General features: G+C 31.3%; 1 protein-coding gene across 1 annotated transcript in view; it reads right to left on the bottom strand.

The window, feature by feature from the left end:
• Nucleotides 1–513: 513 nt before the first annotated feature.
• Nucleotides 514–26834, bottom strand: part of LOC127721900 (leukocyte tyrosine kinase receptor-like) — a 28380-nt gene continuing 2059 nt past the window's right edge. The window contains exons 3-10 of the mRNA XM_052228716.1: nt 11314–11378; nt 10794–10923; nt 9743–9846; nt 9305–9397; nt 7946–8047; nt 7213–7347; nt 5513–5603; nt 514–710 (exon numbers count right to left, since the gene is read on the bottom strand). Coding sequence (XP_052084676.1) covers nt 606–710; nt 5513–5603; nt 7213–7347; nt 7946–8047; nt 9305–9397; nt 9743–9846; nt 10794–10923; nt 11314–11378 — 825 coding nt within the window. The 3' untranslated portion in view covers nt 514–605. The remainder of the gene's footprint in view (nt 711–5512; nt 5604–7212; nt 7348–7945; nt 8048–9304; nt 9398–9742; nt 9847–10793; nt 10924–11313; nt 11379–26834) is intronic.

The raw sequence follows: 26834 nt of genomic DNA, 5'->3' as shown, positions 1-26834 counted from the left end.
ACCAATGCCAAAAGTGGGGCGTTGTCTGGCTTAGTGTGATGTATAAATACGCAGTCACTTTTGGTCAGAATTGGGCAGTTAAATCCTATGCTTGTGTAAGTAGAGTGTAATGGTATCTGCACGTTTTAGAAATCTTGCAACAACTTCTTGAGGAATTCGTCCTTCATCTCTGTCGACAATTATTACAAGACCTACATATTACATTTATTGTCAATTGTTTGACATCATGATCTTTCATGAAATAATTGCCTATGAACAACAACAATGAAATAATATATATCATTATAACATAATATATAACAAACAATTTAGAAATGACAATAAAGTACGAACTAGTCTCAATAGAGAAGCAACAGCGAACCATGGAGGCTCCAGTTTCGCGTTTGTGCATGTGACAAGTTTCAGTTAGTCATGCGAGTGCTACTACATTCTATGTTTATATTGAGTAGTAAAATAACAAAAGCAGGGAACCTATTTTCAATAATCGGCAATTATTAGAACTGACGCAACGAATATGAATATAAATTTTAATAAACTCTAGTTCGACATACAATTTATGGTAAAAGTATATTATTCCATTTATAATATGTCAGTTAGTTTGAAATTCATGATGTTAAAGGCGATCCTTCAAACTCATCTTTGGTATATGTATTATACTTCTTTTGCCGGACATATATTTTTGGAGTCTTGTTGATTTCACTCTGGTGTATCTACAAAGAGAAAATGTATTTATATAGTATTCAAGTAAATTTTTGTTTAACCAGTCAACGTGCACTTCTGAATTAAGCATCATACGAAACAGTTTCAGATCTTTTCTATATAAACAAAAATCGTGTGTCATTTAATTATTAGTGTCTGTCAATTTTTTAGGAGTTAAACCACGAAAATCAATATGACCAAGGTGAATGAAACTCTTGATTTCATGCAGTAAAGAATCTAGTCAGAGAATTTTCTACTGAATGAGGGGATGATTTATCTAACTTAGATAGGTTCAGTTTGTACGTATGTTATTTCAATGAAACGAAAAGAACTCGGCTTTTTCTGTAAAGTTTTGGGTACTGCTAAACAATTTTCAAGAGTAAATGTACCTTGTAACGCCCCTAAATAAAAGTCATATAATTTACTAAACTCGCATAAAATGTTGCCGAGTTTTTTGGAGTATGTTTTCGAGCGTAAAATTGTTCAATTGTTTAACTGCAGCGTTGAATGATGGTGACATATACAATTAATGTGTCTGAAAAACACGACATTCTTCCGTTTTGCTTGATAGATATCTAACAAAGTGAACTGACCTATAATGGTTTACTTTTATAAATTTTGACTTGGGTGGAGAGTTGTCTCATTGGCACTCATACCACATCTTCTTATATCTATTGAAAATACATTTGACATCCATAGCATAATGGTTTTGGTTAAAACATAAAATGTATACGAAATAGTTTGCTTATACTCGTGAAAGTTTGAGTTTTAATTGTAATCGGGTTGTCCATAGTAACATTGATTGTAAATTAAACAAAGCATTCAATAACAAACAACCTTTGGACAATTTAAAAGTGTTCATCATGAGTTAATCAATAATAGTATCAGTTACATCAAAGACAAATAATGATTATAATTATTGTTATCATTAGTTTCATCACCAAAAGATAGAAAAACTTTTGATTTATCTTACCAATCATATTTATCTAGAAATAATGCAACCGATCATCCAAACAGAGACGTTTATAATGTTCATCCGTCTGTACTTTAACAGGTGTTATGCCTTTGAGCAATGGCTTGTTGCATTACAAGTTTAATGTAAAAAAACATAGTTGTTGTTAATCATCTGCATGATTTCAACGTTTTACAAGTGTATAATCTGACACTTTTGTCTAGTTATAAGAGCCAATATTACATGTTTCAAATTACAAGAAGAAGGTTCGTGGTTAATCTATTTAAAGAATTACAGTGACTTGTCCCTTTACATTTAAAACATTAACACATGTAACTGTGAACTGTTTATCGGTCATAGCTTTGATGTGCACGCTCTGTATCATTTATTTCATTTGTACTTTTAAAGGAATTGTAAGCCAAATAAACATATTTCATTCCAAGATACTTAGTGGGAAACTGTTTTCCCAGGAGCTATTCAGCTTCCCAGCCATTTATAATCGGCTAACACTCCGTCACAGCTTACTATCAATAAACATTATTAAATCATCAATCTTGAGAAAAGATTGAATCATTTATCAATGCTGTATGTCGATCAGAGAAAATCTTAATCATGTTTAGCTTAATCCTTAGATATTGCGATTATTATGTGCATTCTTTTTTTTTATTTCTATGGATTCATAATAAAATGGTGCAAATCAATTCTGCTACTTGTATATTTCAAATTCATATGTTGAACATATTCTTTGACAAAATGCTAAACTGTACGCAATGATTAAGCTAACATGTGAATTTGTACAAATTGCCTCTCCAAAATAACTTAAAACATCAACTGTTTTTATGAGCATTTTGGAACGTTTTACAACCATGTTTTAAATCGACAGAACCCATCAATGTACATATATGAACCAATATTTTAACTATCCATTTAGTATTGCTGATTTTTGACATGTCTTTTCAAAGTTGTTAGTGTCAAAATTATTTTGTAAGTTTTATAATTACAACCTTTTGTTTCTCTCTTAAAAATATTAAAAACAAATGAATGTGTACATTTTACAATCTAGAACTATTTTCCTTCCACAAAACTATTTTATTTCTTTATCAAATATCATTTTATTAAAAGCTGTAAAACCATGTTCATGAAATGATTGTCAAAAAAAAGACTGGTTGTAGTAAGTGCAAAATATATTTTGGACAGCCTTTACCGTGTTTTGATATTTCTTAATAAGTTTGTCGTCTCAAATAACATGAATACGTATTCTTTACAAATTACACTACACGTTTTGATATTATTTCACAATTTAACATTTAGGAATGACCGTCCCAGTAGCATGTAGTCTATAATAATTGTGAAAGATGACATAATTTAAGATTTACTCCGCAATGAAAGAGAAGCAAAGGTAAAAAGGAAAAAACTTTCACTTCACTTTTTTTATGAATTTTGGTTTCATCGGGATTGAAGTTGTAAAATGCGTTAGCTTCCAATATCAACTACATGGTTATATAATAGTTTTTGAAGAACTGGTCATTATCGTGATATATGGACTGCCCACAGGACAGTGGTATTGACTAAGACAGCGATAATGACTGAGCCGTAGGCGAGGTCATTATCGTTGTCGCAGTCAATACCACTGTCCTACGGGCATTTCATGTATTACAATAATGACCAGTTATTCAACAACTATTATGTTTATTTCATTGAGGAACCATGTTTTTAAAATTCTCATAAATTCAAATTGTTCAAAGCAAACTCAAGTTATTGTACGATTTCTATAGGAAAGAGTGAAGACCAGTCTTAGTGATAACTATAAGTCACTGCCACTCATTTAAGTGCAATTTTTCAGTATATGAATACAAAATAAAGTTTTCTATAATTTTATATTCCTTGTTGCTGAGTAGTTTGTCTTTATCAGCATCAGAAAGTACGACCCAACGATCATTTGAGTTGTCTGTAGCAGACGTTCCTTCCAGTTCAGCCATGTTTCAAACGTCTGAATCTCGATCGCGTTTTATTAAAAGGACATCACTCTAAACAGAGAAACCACGCCCCACTAGTCATTAACATGTAAAAGTCCGTTAACGACCGGTTTTTGGTCCGTTTTTTTCTGTTAAAGACCGATGATTTTTTTTACTTAAGTATAAAGAATGTCATGTGGCCTCTTGTTATCTAATAAGAGGTAATTCTTAACCGATATGAAATAACATAATTTATACATGACATGTAATGATAACCAAAGGTGGAAGTTTAACACATCGTGTCGAAATTGATCGTCAGTAAATCACACAAATACCGACAATCAAGTAAGGAATTTAAAAACGAAAACTTGCAATCACTTGAAATGAATATCATGCTTGTTTACGTCATTGTTAAATTTACTATCAAATATAACTTTTTGTTGGCGTCTTTGTTAGCTTTATGTGTATGTTTGTTTGAATTTTTTAGTCAGTTGTGTTGTATGTCTGTGAAATATGTACACACACAGTTTGGCTGCTTGATCCCAATTATTGTCACATTAACCTATTATATCTGTTTGGGTTGCTTACACAATTGTGTCAATATAACGGAACTATAAAAAACTGTCATACAAGTGGGAGGTTTAGCTAGCTATACAACCAGGATTAATCCATTATTTTCTTCGAAAATGACTGTACCAAGTCCGGAATATTACATGTGTTTTCTAGTTGTTCCGTTTGTTGTTAACCATGTTAACGTTTGATTTTTGTAAGCCCATTTTGAATTTAACTTGGAAGTAAGAATCTTTGTTATACTTTTAATCATATCATGAGTTTGTCTGTGTGAATTCTTAAAATGACAATTCGACATAGTCCAGATATATTTTTCGAAAGTAACAAGAGTATATCAAAATATATTTTGTATTGCTACTTTGAAACACAAATTACTTATACAATATTATGGTTTAGTCACATGTTCAATGGAATCAGAAGAAGTTTAGAGTTTGAATTGATCATAGATGTGCTAGCACTCTATGCTCTGTATGTGATGTACTTTAAGATATGATTAAAGGTGAAAGCATGATAGAACTCCTTGAATTTCAAAATCAAAATGTACCATAGATTTATTTAATAATAGTCAAACGTCATACTATAAGTTCTAATAGATATTTGTTTATTTTTTAAACTGTGTCGTACTTATTTCTTGTAGGCTTTCAAACTATATGTATCTTATATAACAAGATGAACTGCACACATAGTTTCATTTTGAGCCCTTGCCATTGATTTTTTTTAAACACGAGGTCTTACCCAATAGCCATTTTGCTTTGATATGCTTTAACAACCAACAAGACATTTTGAAATTTATGATTTATACAGGATATAGATGTGTATAAGATATCGTTTTGAATTAAGGCTTCAGTTGAAATCATATTTTGCCACAAAATTTATATAAAGCCACCATGTTAGATTAAATATGTCAATTTCAATAGGTGGATGCCGTTATACTGCCATTTCAAGTTTGTTTCACAATTTACTGATTATACCATTGTATACATATAGATTCTACCTCTGCATCGAGTGTGATACGATATTTATCCACTCGAGACAGTTAAATTTTCAAATTTAACTGTCGAGAGTGGATAAATATCGTATTACAAGAGATTTGGTGGTGGAATCTGTTTCTCTAATGATTTTCAAACAATACGCAGGCAAATTTATTCCTTCTTTTTCGAATGATCTGCAAAAAGATGTGTTCTTTCTATGTGACATGTTGGTATATATTGCCTTTCCTCTGCAACTGCAACGTACTCAAAAGAAACGTGTTGCTTCAACCGGATTTACAGCCTTACAAACTTCTTATTATAGACCATATTACACTTTGTACAACATGTTGTGTTAACTTGCATACCTGTTTCAATGTCTCCAACTGTGACAATAAATCTTTAAAGGACGGACGTTCAACTGGATCTGTTTTCCAGCATGAACACATAACATCGTAGCTGGAAAAGAGAGTATAACATAAATCCAAATAGCCTGGAATATAGCTTTGCATATATCTTGTTTTCCATTTCTGTTTATGGCAGTTCGTTTTCTTTTTCGTTCTAATCTGATAAGTCGAGTCATTTTCAACAGATTTTTACAGTTTATACTTATGTTCTGTTACACTACTGGGAAAGGTAAGTGGAGTGTTGAGCGCATGTAAATGTTTAACTCATAGACATTCGTTATAGACCTGTATAAAGCCAGGAGCCTGTAATTCAGTGGTTGTTGATGATTCATGTCGGTCACATTAGTGTTTTGTAAATAGTTTTGCTATAATTTGGGCCGTTGATTTTTTTATTTAAACTGTTTCCAATTTTGATCATATCGGGGCCTTTTATACAGTATGGGTTTTGCCCAATGCTGAAAATCATACGGTAACAAAAATACTGCTAACATTATCGTCCTTTTGACTATGGTTTATGGTTGTGTCATAGGCAACCATACTGCATCCTTTTTTTTATCAAAACTCTTTGTGTATATTTTGATGAAAAATGTCAGCAGATGATTATGTGCAGTCATTTCTACAAATAATCAGTGCTTTTATAAATCGTTAACTTCATGTAGATAATTAAAATGCGTATAAACCCTCTTTGCGTTTAACTGTCAATATAAAGTCGAAACATAAAAAGGGAATCTACATTTGTAATGAATATCAAAATACTGCGAATATTGTTTTAAATCTTTCAAACAAGACAATGAAATAAAATAGTGTGTGTATTTGATCTTACTTAGTAGCATATTTTCATAATACATCATTGTGGTCTTTGGTGTTTGAGATCAGTTAGAAAAAGTCTTTTCTGAATTGATTCACACCTGGTAACAATTTTCCTGACGAAGTTATATCCTAACAAGTGTCTTAACTGATTCCTGTTTAGATTAGACATATGTCAAAAAGGGATGTGTTGTTCAAACGTCTCTTTATACATGTACCAATCAATATATTTTAAACCTTAACTAAACAAATTCCAAAGTCATAAGGGGCTCGATGAAGACATGTTTCTTTTAATATTACAAAACTAAATTCTTTACACATAGCAAACTGTTTCGAAAAAAAAAAACAGAACTTATATTTCTTACCTGAAGTTAGCCCTTATTTCATTGACATCAGATACGATCGTCTACGAAATCTTAGAATCATACTTAAAAATAGACAAAAACGTGCATAATGTAAAAAAAACAAACAGAATTAGACGTCAGAGAACACATGCAATAATTTCAAAACGAGATCGAATAAACAAAAATATCGACAGAAGCTATAAACAAAACTATTCAAATTCGAAATTGATCAATCCGCCTAGAAAAAAAAAGATTGATACCACGTATTCCGAGTGGGTTAGCGGTTTATGGTCCACTTGTGTACTCGAAGATTATTAAAAAGCACATAGTAAAACTTGTTATCATATTTGCGGGATGTCCGTATCAAACAACTCACATTATTGCTTGTGCATTCTAGCACAATGTGGTTTTTTTTATTAAAAATTCTCTATTTGAAAAAAAATACTGAAAGCTTGACTATCTATGCATTGCTTTCAAATTAGAAACGTCATAGGGATATTGTATACGTACATGGCTAGCTTACAGACGGACGGTTTTTGTAATCGCTGACCTCTTAATATCAGTGTGACAACAGTTGTGTTGGTATCTGTTCCATACGGTGTTTGTGCATACGAAAATATTTCCCACATCAACACACCAAAAGACCTGCAATATATTTTAATTTGTTTAAATTATTACATTAATAATAAGAACCAACTACATGTGTTTTTATATATTATAAAATGCGTAAAGTATATATGCCATACAACAAGTAAATGTATGTGGAAAGTGATATCCATTTGAATTTTCATTCTTGATTCCAATGATGGAGATTATTAACAACATTAACGGTTTCAATTTTACTGCACCAAATGAGCTTTTTGACAATGTCTCAACAGTAATGCTCAAGGCCAAAATATTTAAAATCCAAATCCTGATAAAAACGTTAGAGAACTGTCAAATAAACAAAGGCCCGAATTATAGCCATCTTTTAAAAAAGAATCAGAGCTTTCCAAGAGTGAGATATATTCCTTAATTTTCAATGATTTCTAAAATTTTATGACAGCAAATTTCAATTTCTTATTGATTAGATCCATATGTTCGCTGGTGAAACAAATATTTGCCACTGGACTTTAAGCGTCCAACAATCAAGCAGTCTGCATTTACAAAGCGCCCTTTGTTACAGCTTTTCTTTCTCTCAGCAGGAATATTAGCAAACTATTTCTGTTTTTGAAAAGATTATATATGATTCATATTTTCTTACCAAACATCAGATTTACTTGAAAACATTCCTTCAGAAAAAGATTCGGGCGACATCCATCTAACTGGCAGCATTGCAGAACCAGTCTTTCTGTAGTAGTTGGATCTAAAGAAAATATTATTGAAATATATTCATATACAAATTTCTATTTTTTTTCGGTTTTTCTCGTCCTGAATATCAACGAAATATTGTCCACCTTTAAGCAATAACAATCAGTCGTTTTATTGTACTAGTTTCCTCTCATTTCATCTAGTTATTTGCAAGAGAAACATCGTAACGTTTATTTTTTTTTTCTAGGGATTTCCCGGTGGTTCTAGTTTAATTTGTTTTTGATGGATTATATCTTTCTCCTTTTGCGACTTTTGTCTTTTCCTTTCGGCAATGAGGTTTTGGTATCTGTCAAAAGAGATCAGTATCATTTGTACATGGTTCATACATGTTGAAGAAATGGAAAATGGCGGTTGACGCACTCATACCATCCCGTTTCATTGGTGACTTGTCTTGGTCTCAATCTCTGTATACAACCTAGTACTTTTTAAGCGATTCCTGATATGATGTTATTTGGATTTCTATGATGTGTTTTGTAAATTGTTTGTCTATTCGTCTTTTTTTTTCGTTTTTTTGCTAGTCATTGTTTTCGACTTTGGTATCTTTCGCCTCTATTTCACACTAATGTCCTAGGTCAGTGGGAGGGTCGGGCGCCTGCAAACATGTTTAACCCCGCTACAATCTGGATGTGTCTGTCCCAAGTCAGTAACGTGTTATTCGGTGGTTGCGTTTGTTGCTGTATATAATATATGTCTTTCGTTTTTTGTTTTGTTTATAAATCGGGCAGTTAGTTTTCTCGTTTGAATTGTTTGTAAATTCGGAGCCTTTTATAGCTTGATATACAGAATGGGGTTTTGTCATTGTTGAAGGCCGTACTGTGATCTACAGATGCTTAATTCTACGTCATTTAGGCTGTGGTGGAGAGTTGTCTGATTTGCAAGTTAATCACATCTTCTTATTTTTATTTTAACGTGTATCTGTTCTTTAAACATCTTCACTTTTCAAAGCCGATTTAATTCCAGTTTAATGTACTTTTAATCTTGTCTAGTTTTTTTTATTTCTTTTCATCACCAGAACATATATTTGCATTTACGAAAACCTTAGTCTATGCAAAAAAGAGCATGATAGTTATTGAAGACCTAGCCGACGAATTTCAAAATATTAATTTGCTTGCATTAAACGGCAAAACTATGGTCGTTTGTCATTTTACTTAAACATGTTAATATGTCTATTTGTTATTGTAAATCACTTATAAGCTATATTTATTGTATAGGAAGTAAAACATGCTTTATATATCAATACAAAATACTATACCCGATAATATCTCTTGCTAATCCAAAATCTGCTATTTTAACAAGCCTGTCTGTCTGTTTGGACGTTAATAAACAGTTACGTGCTGCTATATCTCTGAAAAAAGATTAAGTGCCCCTGTCTACGGTGGTATATTCCGATTTTATTATTAGATTCTTAGTTGTTCTCAAATCAGTATATATAAATCATCGCGTAGAACTGGTGTTGAGCAATAATTACACATTAACAAATTAGTGGTTCGTATTGATTAAAGCAACGATTGAGAAAAAAACTTTTTGAAAATAGAACACTATTGTAAATTATTCAAAAGGTGTCTCAACAATCTATTCTGGAAAGAGTTAATAAAAAGTTACAGGATTTACTTGTTTAAGTTTCAATAAATTGTATGTGATTAAATCATAACAAACTCTTGGAATCATAAACAAGTACACAAAATCCTACCTGTGTACAAACTTTATTTGTTCTAGATATGTACAGGCTTTTGCGACATCAATACACATATTCAACATATCAACTGCTTTAAGGTCTGACTCGTCATTCTGTAACTATTGTAAAAGAGACATGTGTCATAAAAGAAAAATAAAGCTCATTAATGATACCTGGCTTATAATTTTGTACGCCAGACGCAAGTATCGTCTATAAAACACTCATCAGTGACGCTCGAATAAAAAAAGTTAAAAGGCCAAATAAAGTACGAAGTTGAAAGGCATTCAGGACCTAACATTCCGAAAGGTTACACATATTTGAAATATTAGATACATTTTATTCCTCATAAAATCAACACAATCCTATACCTCGTTACGTATGTCACTCATGTTGATGATTTTTATTACAAAGGAAGCAAGTAAGTGCTGAATATTTTTTTTAGTTTTGAAATTAGTTTGTAAATATCGTTTTATTAAAAAACCAAAAATTCCATAATTTGTGCCATCTCTGGAAAAAACAAATCATTGCCTAGTAATAGAAAATCTTTGAATTTCGAACGATTTTAAAGTTTGATGATAAGTTAATTTACATTTCCATGTCCGCACTAATCAATGACTACTAGGAATGTGTTACCCTCGAAGACAGAGTAGAAAAACCTTAACAAATATGATGACATGCGTACGAATGAACTATGTTTCTCGATATAATCTTAAGTAATGCCTCGAGGGACAAACCGTTCAAAAGTCAAAAATTAAAAACAAATCATCAAATGTTATTATACTAAACGGACGAGAAACAAAAGAAATTCTGTCAATTTTGCCTTAATATTTAGTTGCAACCAAAGTTTGAGTACAGTTGCATAATTCATGAACCAAAACTTACACACAAAATGTATAACTTAACTAATGCTGTGTTTGAAGCATCAGCTATTTGTTGTACGATATACTATTGTAGTAGGTCGGTACAAAGAGCCGAAGTGAGAACATTGTACATTTTTTATGAAATAGCATATAATGTCATAGTGTCCAATACTACAATAAGTGATTGAAAACAAAGGAATGCTCACCAAATCTAATCTTAAGCGTTTCAAGTATGTCTTCAAATCTCCTCCTGACATATATTCTAAAATTAACAAAATGGAATTTTTCTCTATTGAAACTCCTAAAAACTCTACTATATTTTGGTGAGAAAATTTGCTGAAAGAAAACAAATAAATAATCAATAATTATGACAATGGTCAGACAAAAGAATACAATGTTTCAGTGCTTAATGCTACAACAGTATGTTATCAACCTGTATATTTGTTAAGGTATGCACTGTATGAATTGAACAAATGCAGCTACATATTGTTTACATGTCTTAAAATATTGTCTGTCAAAGTTAAATAATAATTTGCTGGTTTACTTTCAATTTCACTTTTACTTGTTTTGATCGATTAATACTTTATCACTTTTTTTGAGTATTTTTAAATAATCGTCTACTTTAAACATGTTATAGATCGTTAATTTCAGATATACAAATATTTTTCCTACGATTCTTCTGTAACATTAGTATAAATGTCAAAATTAAAAAGAGGCAAACTGTACCTTAAAGTTAAAGCTTCAAGGAAAAAGTCGGCTCTATTTTTCTCAGAAGACCCTTGTAATACTGACTGAAATATAAAAAAACACAAATTAGTTTATTCAATGACAACAGTCTATGCAAGCCATACATTCAATATCATCTTCACTAAGTTTGAGTTATTAAGGAATAACTATCATAGTATGTTATATTATGTTTAATTCTGAATAATCGGAGACTAAAACGAATGTCATTTATTTAAAAGCTCAAATCAAGTAAAATGTTCGTTCACATATTCGAGCGATTTTGAGTAAAGGTTAGAGAACTTGCGTTGGGAGATGCTAATTCTTCAGGTGACATTACGTTTTATTGTTTAGCTGTTTGTTGCCATCTTATCGATATCTATAACTAAACTCTCACGTTTCAGAACGCAAAAAAAATTACATATTAATGAAATCGTATATGTATGTATTAACACTGGACACTTTTAATTTGCAAAACACTCATTTGCAAATCCGCCGCCGCCTTTCCTTAAAGCTACAGTGTCATGTTTATAACCAAAATGTACAGAATTACATGGGATTCAATAAATTCATTGCTTTTTTGCTAGTATTATTTAATATATTTTGCAATTTGATTCAGAAAAAAAAAATCCCATGGGACTACATTTATCCCATGGGATTTTTAAAATCCCATGGGATGATTGATTTCCTATCAACATTTATATAATTAAGTACAGTTTTTTTTTTTTTTTTAGTTATTAATCTCCTAGTATTGTTATTATGGTTGATGATTCTTTTTAGTTAAATATCTTTTTTTCCCTTGGATATGTTAATGCAATATATTGTTCTATAACTGTTCAAGACTAAACATTAAACAAAGAAGATAATGTAAGTATCAATATATGTTTCCCTATTTCCATTCTCAATTTTATTATTTATGAATTCTAGAATGCTTTTTTGAAACACAATTATTTACAACATTTGAAATCAATAAAAAAAACATCTATAAATATGATCAACGGTCTTAAACTGTATAATTAGGCTTAACAAAGCTATTTACATATTTTTTTTTTTTTTCAGGATATCCCTGCCCCAAAAAAATAATATTATCTTGTAGACCCATATACTTTAGATTTCTAAAGGACTTATATTAACAATAAATAATCAATATGTACAAACATAACAACTTTTAATAATGCAATTGTGAATACTTTTTCAAAGGAAGCAAAGTCCTTATTGTTGTCTACGTCAAAGTTCACATATCAATATATGTTTATTCATCATAGTTATTAGTACATTTTTTTTTATCAAAAATACTATGAATACATATTTTGCTACTTCGTATTGATTTTAAAAATTTATTCAATGTACCAATAAAAAAAGAAGGAATTGCAAAGCTTAAAATATACTCATTTTGTGTATTCTGTAAATTCAAATACCTTTGAAGCCAGTCAGTTGCAATTTGCATCAAACTACATGTATTACCTATTGCTAAAAATATTAAACTTTTAACCTAAAATAACTACTTTGAATAAACTGTTACAAATATTTTATATCTATCTATAAAGATAATAAATACCCATTAATACACATAACGTTGGTTGTAATAGAAACACAAGTAAATTACACAATCACAACCATTAAATTTTATCACGACCATTACACTTTTAATTTAGGTTCATAATTAAAAAAAATATACAAATAGCTTGCATCTTATCATTTATTATTGTTCTTCACACGTTTTTTTCTTTTACTGATAGTATTAACATAGGACTAATGATATATGAATTTGATAAAACAAACTATATAGATAAAAAATACATATGATAATGAAAAGGTAAGTATATGAATAATAAAATATAACAAGGGATATCCTCAAAGTTTAATCAAACAACTGGAATAGTATGAGTATGAATATATACTGTAACCTTTATCCATATATTATATCTAATTCTTTACATTATTTTAAAGAAAATGAATTTAAGGATGTACTTAGGTCAGGTTTAGAAATTTGTGTCAGATGTTCAGACTCCTTGGTTTTTTTCCTACGATACAGGATAAAATATTTTGCCCAATAACACCCACTTTTTTCTTTACATATAAGACTTTAATAGCTTATAAAATGCGATTTACCATAATTCAAGCAGATTCTAGATTTCTTTTCTGTTAATTTGAGACCCAAATAATACCTATCCAAATATAAGGTAATGTGAATGCTAAAATGAATTCTATTTGGTTGTAAACTGTTATTAATTTATAAAATATTTGAAGTAGTATCACTAAACTACAGTACTAAAGGGTTAAGGAATTCTATTTGAAGTCAATTTACAAAATGTTTGACAGATGCAATTTTATTTCAAGTTAGAAGTGATATGTCAATAGATTTGTGAAAAGTCCGGTAAAAAACATGTTAAAATTAAAAAGAGCTTCTTAAATTTGGATGTTAAAGTCTTTCAATATGCCCAAGAGAGTTTCATCCTTAATTAGGTGACATATCTGGCACCTTATACTACTTATGATTTTATTAAAGACTTCATGCTTGCACTTTTGTGTTTGTATAATACCAAACTGTCTTAAGTCTTGATTTTATTTATTAGAAATTGTATGAAAATATGTAAAGATTATTTTTCATTAGTTAATAATTGCTACTGTTTATTTCATCAATGTCTGTTGTCTTTCCTGTTATTCAACATTTGTTGATCGTAATGTATAGTCCATTTGTTGGCCATTCAGCACAGAACAATATCATTATTATGGTTTCAATATCTATTGGTATTTAATAGAACTTCAGTTCATTGACTGATGAAAAAAATAACTGATCTGACTTTATTCTGGTCTTGTCTCTGTGTTTTCTCCCTTTATTCTAAGTGATGCATTTCAATCCTTCTTCTGAAAAAGAACCAATAAAATTCTAAGTTATGGATAATAAAACAAAATTGCATACATGTAGCAAGAAAATATCATTTTCAATAAAAATAGCTATGTGGTATGGATTTTGCTGATTGTTGAAGGTCGTCCAGTGTCAACAGTTGCTAACCTCCTACATCTTTGGACTCTGTTGGAGATTTGTCAAATTAGCAATTATACCACATCTTCTTATTTTAATATTATTTAACAATCAATTTATGTATTCTTATCTATAACATTTGGGTATTTTTCCCGGTTATATATATAGATCAATGTTCAAACTTTAAGCAATTACAATAACATCCCATTTTCACAAGAGTTTGCAATATATACAAAACGCCAACAACAGAAATAGCAATACTTTAAGCTTCTGTAAGAGTTCAACTTCTGTTTTTGTTCAATGAGAAAATATCTTGAACTCTTTGGACATTATAACATTGATACAAAAAATGATATTGTTCTTTTTTTCTTATTTTTGTGTTGTTCGGTTGCTGTCTCATGTTTATATATGTTTATACATATATACTAAATCTTCTTTTTTTTAATATTAATTGTTAATAGTAAAAATGGGATATTTTTGATTTTGATAATCTCAAAACATTATTATTCTATCAAATAACTTACTTCCGAGTTCACAAAACACCAATGTGTCAGATATTAATTTTTAAATACATGTATTAACATGATTATCAAGCAGTTGTCAGGATGTCATGCAAAAATCCCACTATTATTAAACATTGACAAAAACTCCAATGTTTTTCAAATTCCTAGTACAGGACACCATGCCCGGCGAACACTATCATGTGTCAATGTTTAGTCAATCATGTAATCAGGCTCAAAATCTTAGTTTGGCATATAAAAAATACATCATATTTATATACATTTAAAACCACAAGTTAATAACTGAAGTTCATGGTGAACTGTAACCAACAACTTTAAACGGATACAATTCCGAGAAAGGACTGGGCAGATGGATGCACAAAAACTATCAAAACAGGGCATAAAAACTTACCGAACAAAATGAGTTTCACTTATCCTTCAGAAGCAAGAAAATTGAAGTGTGTCTTTTCTTTCTCTGCCCTCCATGATATAAACTTCAAATGCATTTATGCAATATATGAAATTCTGCACAAGTAGAACCTTGTACCTCAGCGTATCCACATTTTGACTTTTGAACTGCATTGTTCTTTTCATCTTGCTGGCAACCTTTACATAAAAAAATTATAAACACATAATTCTAGGTTAACTTTAGTTATTAAGGCATGGATCCTTCGTCTTTTGTAGGGGCAAGTTTTTTTTGTTGTTGGTACAAACACTTTTTTCCAACTTTAATCAAAGTAATGATGTACTGTTAACTCAGAGGAACTCAAGATATGATGGCTGGCGAAAACATGGCAAAAAATGGACATCATACTAATCTCCGAAATATTTAAACAAACCAAAATTAATACTTGATTAAGATCTTGTCAAATTTATATCATGGATACCTCATATTTTTGAAGACCATATGTCTATTGTCTGAGTGTATGCGTTTGTACATGAAAATTATTATTAAAGATTGATTCCGACGACTTTAAAATCAAAGAGGTAGTGCCATTATCCCCTGAATTCATTACACTATACAATGCCATAGGGCTACTCCAAATTGTTTGTCAATCTTTAACATGTTTTTTAGCAAGATTAATGTCACAGTTTCACAGCTCCATGTGTACACTTTGAGAATCTTACGATACTGTATATTCAGAAATTATTGTGGGGTCTTTATTAATGCAAATAATGCAACTGAGAGCTGTATTGCATTTTTATATCTGATACATATATTATATATATGCAGATTTTCCTGAAATCACAATAATCAATCTCGCATTTTTGTCCGTTATTCAAAATTAGCAATAATAAATGCACACAAAAACTTACAGTATTAAGGCTTTTTTAAATTCTAAACAGTTGCCCTAATTATAAACGTCAGACCTTTAAATTTCTTGTTTGATTTATTTAACATTTATCATTTCAAGGCTTGCTAGATGGTATGGCTTTAGCTCATTGTTGACAGTCAAACCGTTACATATACCTAACTTGTGCATCATTTGGTCTCTGGTGGGGATAGGTCTACTGACGATGGTCAAACTGGAAATTTGCCGAATTATGGGTATTTATCCAAAAAAGAAGAAGAAAGATATTCATAACCAAAACCAAAATTATGATGAAATTAAAGATGTAAATTGTCTGTTACATGTTAATTCATTTTAATTAGTGAGGTACTGGTGACCTGACGAAATTTATTAACATGACTTTTTGATCTATAGCAGTTAACCTACTGGAGTTTGAATCCGGGTCCGTTCGCACTGATTCACATTCGCCCTTAATTACTTGTTAGTCCTAATATCTGTTTGCCCTGGGTATATTTGCCCTGATTTTAAATTTTTTTTTGTTATCTTGATGTATTATGTTTATTTTTGAATAGCATGGATAGAGTATGGTAAAGTATGTAAAACTTTTGCTGAATATTTATGTTCTATTGCTACTACCTGATGATATAAATTATTATCCTTTGATTTGCACTGTATAAAGGTATTTAATATAAAACAACTGAAGACCATTTTAACTGCATGTATTTATCTTTATTGATAATAACTTCCTCAGTTTTTCTCATTCAGGGGCTGATCCAGCCATTATCAAAAAGGGGGGGGGGGTGTCCCAACCCAGGATAAAGGGGGAGTTCCAACCATATATCCCCATTCAAATGCATTGATCGTCCAAAAAAAGGGGGGTTCCAACCCCCGGAACACCACCCCTGGATCCGCCACTGTCATTTGTATCACCCTGATATATATAAATTTTATTTTTGTCAATTAGGAATGGTTCAAATTCCTCAATAATTCTAGTCATTCAATTAAAAATATATGAATAAATTTATTTAACCTATATACCATTAATATCAATATATTTCATTTTTGATAAAAGTTAGGCGAACAGATTCTATGGGCGAGCAGACCCGATACCCTGGAGTCAAAAAAACGTACGACATAGATGGATCGTAAGTCATGAACATGATGAACAATTCAGGAGGTGGTTTCACAAAACAACTTACGATTTAAATTGATCGTCAGTCATGAACAATTCAGTATCCTTACGATAAATCTTGGTCGTAAGTTTTTATTGTGAAAAATTGAGAAAAATAAAGATCATGTCTGTGTGTGTGCATTAATTTTCTGTGCCTTCTTATTTAATATTTTTCTAATTTTGAGTACTGACGTCTAGTGTTGTAACTTACAGTGTACCACTGTGCTGTTTACAAGTACGATCGAGGAATGCAGGGGAAGGAAACTTCGAGAACATTTAATACACTTTAAAATTACTAGTACATTAATATTTTACTATGCAGTCAGTATCCCGATTAAAAACATAAGGATGTATAAGGCTTAGTGGTTTGCAGCTGACTACTAATACATGCACTTTGTCTCAGACTTTGTTCATATCCCTAAAGCGTTAAATACCAGTTGAAGTGAGGGCCTTTTTTCTCTATTCTTTAAATATTTAGGCTATATTTCTACATACTTACATTTTTTGTTCATTATTCTCTTACTTTGTTATTTAGCATTTCATTATTTTCTATTCTTTGTTTTTTTGGGAGTCCATTTTTCTCTATTCTTTATATTTTTGGCCGTTATATTCTAATCTGTAAACCCCGATCCACACCCTCTTATGTGGATTGAAGTTTCGGCAGTTTATTTTATCGTATTTTTGTCTCTGTGACTGTAAATACATTATTTATCACCAAAACAAAACCTACTTATTTTTTTATGAAGTCCTCACCAGTTGAGGATCCAGAAATTTTCATACGGGGGCACTGACTGCCATAAAGAGTGGCCCGCTCCAGTGGTTCCTTACATAATCTACCAAATGTTTTCTTCAAAAGGGGGCGGGCCCCCGGCCCTCATCCCTAAATCAGCCTCTACCCCCTTCCCGCCTCGTATCTGATTGAATTCAGATTCATGATCTCTCTGACTAAAGTAAGTAAGTAGGTCACATTAGCTTATACCAGGCTTTTGAATTCTGGCGGATAGTTGTTTCATTACCAATCATACCACATCTCCTTATTTTTATAAGAAAACTTTATCCAAATTTGGTGTATTGATGAATGTGTAAAGATGCAGCATTCGTGTAAATAAATTTTATAATACAGCTAAAGAGATGCAGATTATATCAAACTTATAAGTCGAACACAAACTGACAACGCCATGGCAAAAACTTGAAAACGACTAAATGACGTACAACAGTTTATAAAACACAACTATAGCATACAAAACGCTAACACTTAAAACACATATGAAGCACCCAGACAGTCTAATAAAAAATAGAAAAAATAAATAATTTGTAAAGATTTGCAACTAGGTTTCTGGTATTATGTGATAAGTCTTTTTTTGTTAACGCAAACCCAGTTTCATGAATACCAACGACCGATACGCCTAACTTACGATTAAAAGTCAGGGCTGTTATGCATAAAACTACTTAAGTTAATATTTGTTCCGAACGGACGGATTTTTCTACATGTCCTCTGATAAATTAGTACTACTATTGGATTTCTTAACTTTTTAATATGAAATATATATATATATATAAGGTAAAAATTAAAAGTTTATAAATAAAAGAAAAAATGTCATTTACTTTAAAGCAACCTCACTCAGGCATGTGCCGGAAAGTAATGAGAGTCATCTTCAAAATTTAGAGGGTCTTCTATATCTAAAGAAGAAGAACTTAAGTGGTTTTATGCATATCAGCCCAGATTATGTGTTAAACATCAGGTTAAATTCAATTTACCAATTTATAAATTCAGATCTACTGGCATTCAACTTCCAATTACTTACTTGCTGTATATTGCTAACTTAGAGTGTATATTGCCAATCTCTCAACATCGTGAGTACGCCATGCATGTGCGAGGTGTTGACTATGTTTGATACGGGGTTGCGGCTTCGAAGCGGAGAAAAAAAAGATCCAGGTAAATGAAATTGTAGAATTTTGTTGTTGAAAATTTTTAGTACTAAATTCCTTAAGTTGTACTTAACTCCATTCTACGGGTAACATGATTATTTTATATGAAAATTTGAATAAAGCATCCAGAAAAGTTGTGACTAGTAATTATCACATTATAAGTATTCGAATATATAATGAGCAATGGATATGAAAACACTTAACAAGGAATAACCTAATTATTGGTAAACGGACAGAAAGTCGCAATACAATAGTTTAAATAAATTATTTTACAATTGTTTGAATATATGAGAGAAAGTTCTTGAGGTATTTATCATAATAAGATTAATATATTTTAGTTTAGGAAATGATTAATTCGCCTTCATATTTTTTTTATCAATTACTTATAAAAAGGAGACATTTTTTACAACATGAAGCCAGTTAATTACCAAACCACTTTGGCGGATTGTTTTCTTAACAATCATTGTTCAATATTGATATTCAAGAATAAATTTTGTTTTAGCAAATCCGTTTCCCTTTAAAAATGTTTATGAAAAATACTGAAACGTTTTTAAAAATAAGTCTTCTGCTATCCATAGAAAAAATATCCAAAATCTGAATCGTGACTTTTTACTTGTTTCCCTTTTTTTGTTCGTTCTAAGTGTCAATCCTAGCAAACACAAATTTGGAAATTAAATCGATTAATTGGTCTTTTGTAAAATAAAACGTCATAATGTGATTTATAGGGGGGGGGGATGGGGGTAGTAAAATTACCAATTTATTACAATACACTCACATACTTAATTCGGTAGAAAAGAATGATATTTTTCTCACTGGATTTTACATTTAATCAGTATACATTTTCTATTTTGGGATTGGGAAAAGATATCTTAAAACAAATTGCGGTTTTGAATCTTCTTTCTGGGCAGAGCTCTGCTTTCTGCGTTTACAATAGATTACATGTTCAGCAAAACGTGATACAAATGGTACATCTTCAATTAATAGGCATATATTTGAAGCTATTCATAATTTTGTACATAATAGGTATACATGTATCAGACTGGAAGACTTTTTTCAATGGACTTAGTTATCTCCGGTCCTAATGTGAAATAAATCCATTTCAAACACATCTATACGTTTACTCAAGGATTTGTATAGTAAGTTTACTCAATGCGTAGTTACAGAAGTTTATTTGCTACTTTTTGTTTCTTTTTTTTTCATATATATATATTTTTCTTAATTTATTAAATATTTTTTTTCATCGAGACAATTTGTAGTGTTGCAATAGGTAATGGACATAGATACTTAATTACATTTAACAGAAGAAACTTTGTGTAATGTCATCAGTTACAATCTGTATTACATATAGACAAGATGTTCCCTAGAAATTAGAGGTTATACACACCACAAGGTACAGGCACTGTCGTGCATGCTTTACCTGTAATCAGCCATGCAACAAATCAGTTGACTGACCATGTCAGTACAGTTTTAAAAGTTTTTCTTTGGATCAAAATGGAATATTCATTTTAATTTTAAAGTTTAAAACTTCAAAGAATCTACTTTGACATAATTATGAAGTAAAAGAATTTAACAATTTAAAATCGGATTATTCCAAAGATTAAGATACAATTACATTTATCTATTCTGTGATGGGACTAATAGATAAATGCATTAGTTCCAGATCTATATAATTGTAAATCAAAATGATTTACATAAATACTGGGAAATAATATAATGTTTCAGTTATGTTAATGTTACAGATAAATACACATGGATTGTTTGATGATGCATACTGGAATTTCTAAATGCATGGCTGTGACCAGAGACATATATACAATTGTGTATATATGTCTCTGCTGTGACCAATGTAAAAATTAATGTATCATTAATGATAATGGTATGCAACTTTTATACAGGGTCTCATCGAGGATTTCTAAACAAATCTTTGATCTCATCAAATGGATCTCACCCAGACATTCATAAGATCTATACATTTACTGATTCTATAATTTCTTGGGGGAAAAAATCAGGAGGGAAGTCAAAGGGAAGTTAAACAAACATTTAGCTCTTATTGAAAAGTAGAGGGAAAACAACAAAATACGACATTGAGTTTTGAAACAAGATTTTATGATTGGTCTTGAAAAAATAAATTATTCTTTTAATACAGATGGAAACAAGTTCTTTGTCCCAAGAACAAAATCAATGCCCCCTTTTTAGGCACACCGACACACACACATACAAATGAATGGTGGGGCTCTAGTAGGGTAACAAGGTCATATTTTAAAACTTCCTCAGGTCGCCAAGTCTCATAAAGCAATTTTGACTGTCATATTTTTTTAATCAAATTGTATTTTTTCAGGTCATGTTGCAAAGTGGCAGGTCGGATTTGACCATGTTGACAACGGTCCTATAGCTTTAGTCTTAGGTATAGAAAGAGCTTGTTATATTGGCAAAGTGGGTTTTTTTTACTATCAATGCTGAACGTTCGTGGTTCAGCATTGATACTAAAAATAATATCCGAAAAAAAAACCGTTGAATTCAAACGATATGAACCTTCGCAGTTTTATGTAATAAGACTGACACATACCGGTGTGCTAACTGTGCTGGGACTTGATAAACATGTAATATTAATATACTGTACTGTCAGGTTCACAGTCATATATTTGCCCACGGTATTTGCCTGGCTTGTAACAGGGACGTTCTATACTAGTAATAGACTGTCCCTGGCTTGTAAGTATGGTACTCTGCCCAGCATCTGGTGCCGTGATTAGCAAATTAAATATCTTGTAGCAGTAAAATGTACAAATGTATACCTTAATTCAGGAGCACAGGTCAGCCTTAAAGCCCTTGTGATATATACAGCTATAAATTAACCGTAAAGAACTGCGAGATTAATATGCAAAATTGATAATTGACCCAATTGATGAACCTGTAATTCAGATTTATTTTTATTTGTGAGACCACCGACGCTATTTATATTTACTCAAAGAAATGGTTTTCCTTTACTGGAAAAATCTTATCTGATCTGATAAATTTTTTGGTTCCATTCCCCTATCATCAGCGATCCGTTTGCAGTAAGCTGACAAACGGAGACATGCTCATGTAAAGACGAGAAGAAGCTGACATTCTATAAAAGGTATACTGTTGACTATCAATTTGCATGATTACATATGTCGACTAGTTGCCCCGGACTACTTGCAAACAGACAACAATTCAGTTCACTGATTTAGATTTAATAGGGGTTGGTTAAACCCCTCTCCTTAGCCTTTCAAGACATCATAACTATTTGGACTACTCTCCTCCAAACAAATAACATGAATAAGAATAAAGGTACATCTTTTGGCAAATATGGTCGCACTAAGTCTAAGATGACGACCAGTCCATTTGATATTTGGAGGCAGTGAAAGGAGACGGTGTGGGGTGGGAATGTCGAAGGATTTTTTGTGGATTGGCTATTCATTTTCAACTTGCTACAAGAGACCAAGGATTTGTATATATGGAGACAAATCCTTGCAGAGACGTATAGTGGCTATGCATGCTTTTTTTCCCGAACATTATTTTCACTATTGTACATCTGTCCATCCTATCTTATGCAAGGTTATTTATGGTCAACTCTTACCAGGCCTGATGATGCATTAAAAAAATCCTTCTCCCCCTTTTATCCCACCAGAAAATCAAAAGAATTGTCCCCTTACACCTGCACGACTAAAACATATTCATGTACAAATGTGGTATCGTTGCCAATGTGACTAAGGACGTAGAAGTTAACAATTATAGGTCACCGTACAGACTTCAACAATGGGCTAAAAACCCATACTGCATAGTAAGCTATAAACGGCCAAAATAGATAGACAATATCTGACAAGGGCAGGAATGTTCAGAATGTTGAAATCTTTCTACTGTTCATTTGCACCAAAACTTGCAGCTGACTCATAGGAGTTGTTGCCTTAAATAAAGATGTTTACCAATTTTGTTTTCTTGATATTTCTTGAATTTGCTTTTTTATCTTGAAAACTATAATATTTAACATGTTTAAAGAGAAACTTAAATCTTATTAAGAAGTTGTTGCTTTTTAATGATGATTTTGATCCGGTTTTTGCAAAAACTTAGAAACTTTAAATCTTCTTAAAGGTCTACTCCTTATATATATACCGCCTTGGTGGTCTCGTGGTAGTGTGTTCGCCTCGAGTGCAGAAGGTCGTTGAATCGAACCCCGGCCGGGTAAAACCAAAGACTTTAAAATTGGTATTTACTGCTTCTCCACTAAGCACGCGGTATTAAGGAGTAAGAGCAAAGACTGGTCGGCTCGGAGTCAGAATAATGAGTCCAGGTAAGGTAATTTTTTGTGGTTGGTCTATTTGTCAGATACTATAAAGCAATAGGGCCACTTTATGTGGTGTATAGAATGATTGTAAGGTGTACATGTCTAACTGGCAGGTTTCATCTTACCTAGACCTCATTTTCATGGTTCATTGGACAATGTTTAGTTTTTGTGGTTGGTCTTCTTCTCAGACACTATAAGCAGTAGGGCCACTTTATGTGGTGTATAGAATGATTGTAAGGTGTACATGTCTGACTGTCAAGTTTCATCTTACCTTGACTTCATTTTCATAGTACATTGGACAATGTTTAGTTTTTGTGGTTTGGTCTATTTCTCAGGTACATGTACTGTAAGCAATAAGGCCACATTATTGGTGAATGGAATGATTGTTAGGTGCACATGTCTGTCTGGCATGTTTTATATGGCTTTGACCTCATTTTCATGGTTCATTGGTCAATGATAAGTTTTCATGGTTTTGTCAGTTTATCATATACTTTAAGTAATAGGTATATTATATTTGGTGTATATAACGATTGTAAGGTGTGCATGTCCGTCTTGCAGATTTATATAACCATGACCGCATTTCATGGTTCTTTGGTCCATGCTACGTTTTTCTTTGTTTTGTCATTTTATCAGATATTATAAGCATAGGTCTACTTTTTGGTGTATGGAATGACTGCAAGGTGTCATATAAAAATAAGAAGATGTCTGTCTGCCAAGGTTAATTTTACTGTGACCTCATTTTCATAGAACATTGATGATATTTAACAGCAAAAATGATGAACAAGACAAGATATACAAATGAGCCAAAATTGTCTGTTGCCTACTCATAGTAGTTATTGTCATTAAATAATTTTTAGCCTTTAATGTGTAGGGCAAGAACAATAGAAGATTAAGGGAAACTATAAACAAAATAAATTTTCAACAAAACAAGATTTACAGAAGTCAACAAAGCCTTAAGGGTAAGTCCACGTCTATAAAAGTTTTTGCCCTTGAATGATGATTATTAAGAAAATAAGAAGATGTGGTATGACAAATGAGAAAACTATCCACCAGAGTTCTATTAAGTGGATGTAAGCAATGCAATTACTTAAAGAGGCCAATGATGACCTTTTAATAATGAGAAAAACCATGCCCTATAAATGTTATAGTCATCTATAAAATGCACCACATACAAAATTTGAAACAATTCAAACTTCAAATATAGCAGGCTAATTTATAACAAAACAATTTATGAAAAATAAATATGACAGACATGAACCAACATCAACCACTGAACTATGTACAGGCTCCTGATTTTAGACAGGCAGAATATGGCTGGGTTGATATAAAAAAAAAAGATGTGGTATGATTGCCAATGAGACGTAGAAGTTAACAAATATTGTTCACTGCCTTCGACAGTGAGCAAAACCTATACCGCAAAGTAAACTATAAAAGGCCATGAAATAACAAATATAAAACAATTCAAAGGCGAAAGCTAAGTGCCTGATGTTTGCACAAAACAATAAACGGAAAACAAATATGATATATAGCAACAAATGACAACTACTGAATTACAGGCCCTAACTTGAGACAGATACTTACAAAATGTGGCATGGTTTAACATGTTTGCTGGTGCCAAACCCTCCCCTAACCAAGAACAGTGATGTAGGTGTCAGTTCAATATAAAAACTTTCAAAATCAGTTAAAAAAGGCTGTTTTTCTGCTCTTTGGTCAGATTGTTGTCTCTTTGATACATTCCTGTTTCCATTCTCAGTTTTATTAACTCATCAGAATGTAACAAAGAAGAAAAACAGCTGCCAAAAATACAGACCGGACGTGGCTGGAAATTTATTCTTTCCCTATAACAAAAAAACCTCAACGTACAGGTTTGTTAGTATTCACAGTTACGTACAGCTAATTCAAAGCCAATAACAACTAATAAAAAAAACATGTTGCGAGTACTCAACCCACCCCTAACCTGGGACAGTAGTTTTAATAACAGCACAACACTTGAACAAACTGTAAATATTTGTTACAATTGGCTCAACTCAAAAGATTGCAACAAGGCACCAAATCAACTCATATAAAGACCATAGACACAAAGCAATGACATAAGAGTATTCACAATTAATATTCAAATGAAAGTTTATCAAAATGTTCATAAACAAGATAAAATAGCCTTTTTTATTGCTGTATTTCTCTCCATTTAAAACAATTTGTGAGTTTCATGTATTTGTAGGTCAGACATCTTGGTTTTCATGATCATCAGCACGTCAATACTAAAGAGAAAACTTAAATGTGTTTTTCCTCCAAAAGAAATAGGAAATTTAAAACAAATGACTATAAACAAAAAGGAGTCCTAGCATAGATGCACAAGAACATAATCGTGTAAATGCAACAACATAAATATTTATTGAAAGAAGGGACAAATGAAGAAAAAAATGAGTATTTTGTTGTCCAAATGAACAATTGCTTTGTCCACTCATTTACATCGCTCCATCCAATAAAGATGTACGGAGGAAGATCTTTGAAGAAAAAAATGCAAAAATGTTTTCTCTAAGAATTGTAGGAATAATTCTAGTGGATGGAATAATTTATTTACTTGAGTCTTATATAGTGGATTGAATAATTGTACAAAGCAAGCTGAAACAAGAAAACTAAAACTTAACATGAAAAGTGTTTATTTTATTAAATTTGCAAATATTAACATAATATTATAAACACCACAAATGGTATACAATTCAAATCGGTTGCATATTCATGTATTGCAATGCAACAATAACAAAGAAACTATTCCTCGTGAAAAGAGTAGACTATAAACTGTGCTTTGTCAATTTATTCGTACAGAATATGGAATATTTTTTTCAGTTCTAGTTTTCATAATAAAATAAACAAACCAAACTTTCAAAGCAATACTTATTTTTAGTTAGTCATTTTGTTTCAGTTAAAGGATTTTATTTAATTGACTTCAAATAGAATCCTTCAAACCTTTATATTATAGTTTAGTGATTAGCATTTCTAATTCTACATTAACCCTTATATTATAAACTTATAACAGTTTACTAACAAACAGAATTCATTGTACCATACACATTAATGTATATTTATAATTTGAATCCCATGGAATTTTATTTTGTCCCATTAATCAACAAATATCCCATGGGACTACAATTATTCAATGGGACCCAAAAAAATCACATGGGCTTTAACACAAATCCCATGAGATAATGGTCAATCCCATGGAATTTTGCTCTATCCCATGGGATTTTAAAATTCCCATGTTTTTCCTAATCAGATTGCAAAATATATTTAATAATAACAGCAAAACAGCAATGAATTTATTAAATCCCATGTAATTCTGCAC

Source organism: Mytilus californianus, unplaced genomic scaffold (genome assembly GCF_021869535.1).
Source record: "Mytilus californianus isolate M0D057914Y unplaced genomic scaffold, xbMytCali1.0.p SCAF_12, whole genome shotgun sequence".
Lineage (NCBI taxonomy): Eukaryota > Metazoa > Mollusca > Bivalvia > Mytilida > Mytilidae > Mytilus > Mytilus californianus.
Note: the sequence above shows the minus strand (reverse complement) of the source record. Positions and strands in the feature narration are given on the sequence as shown.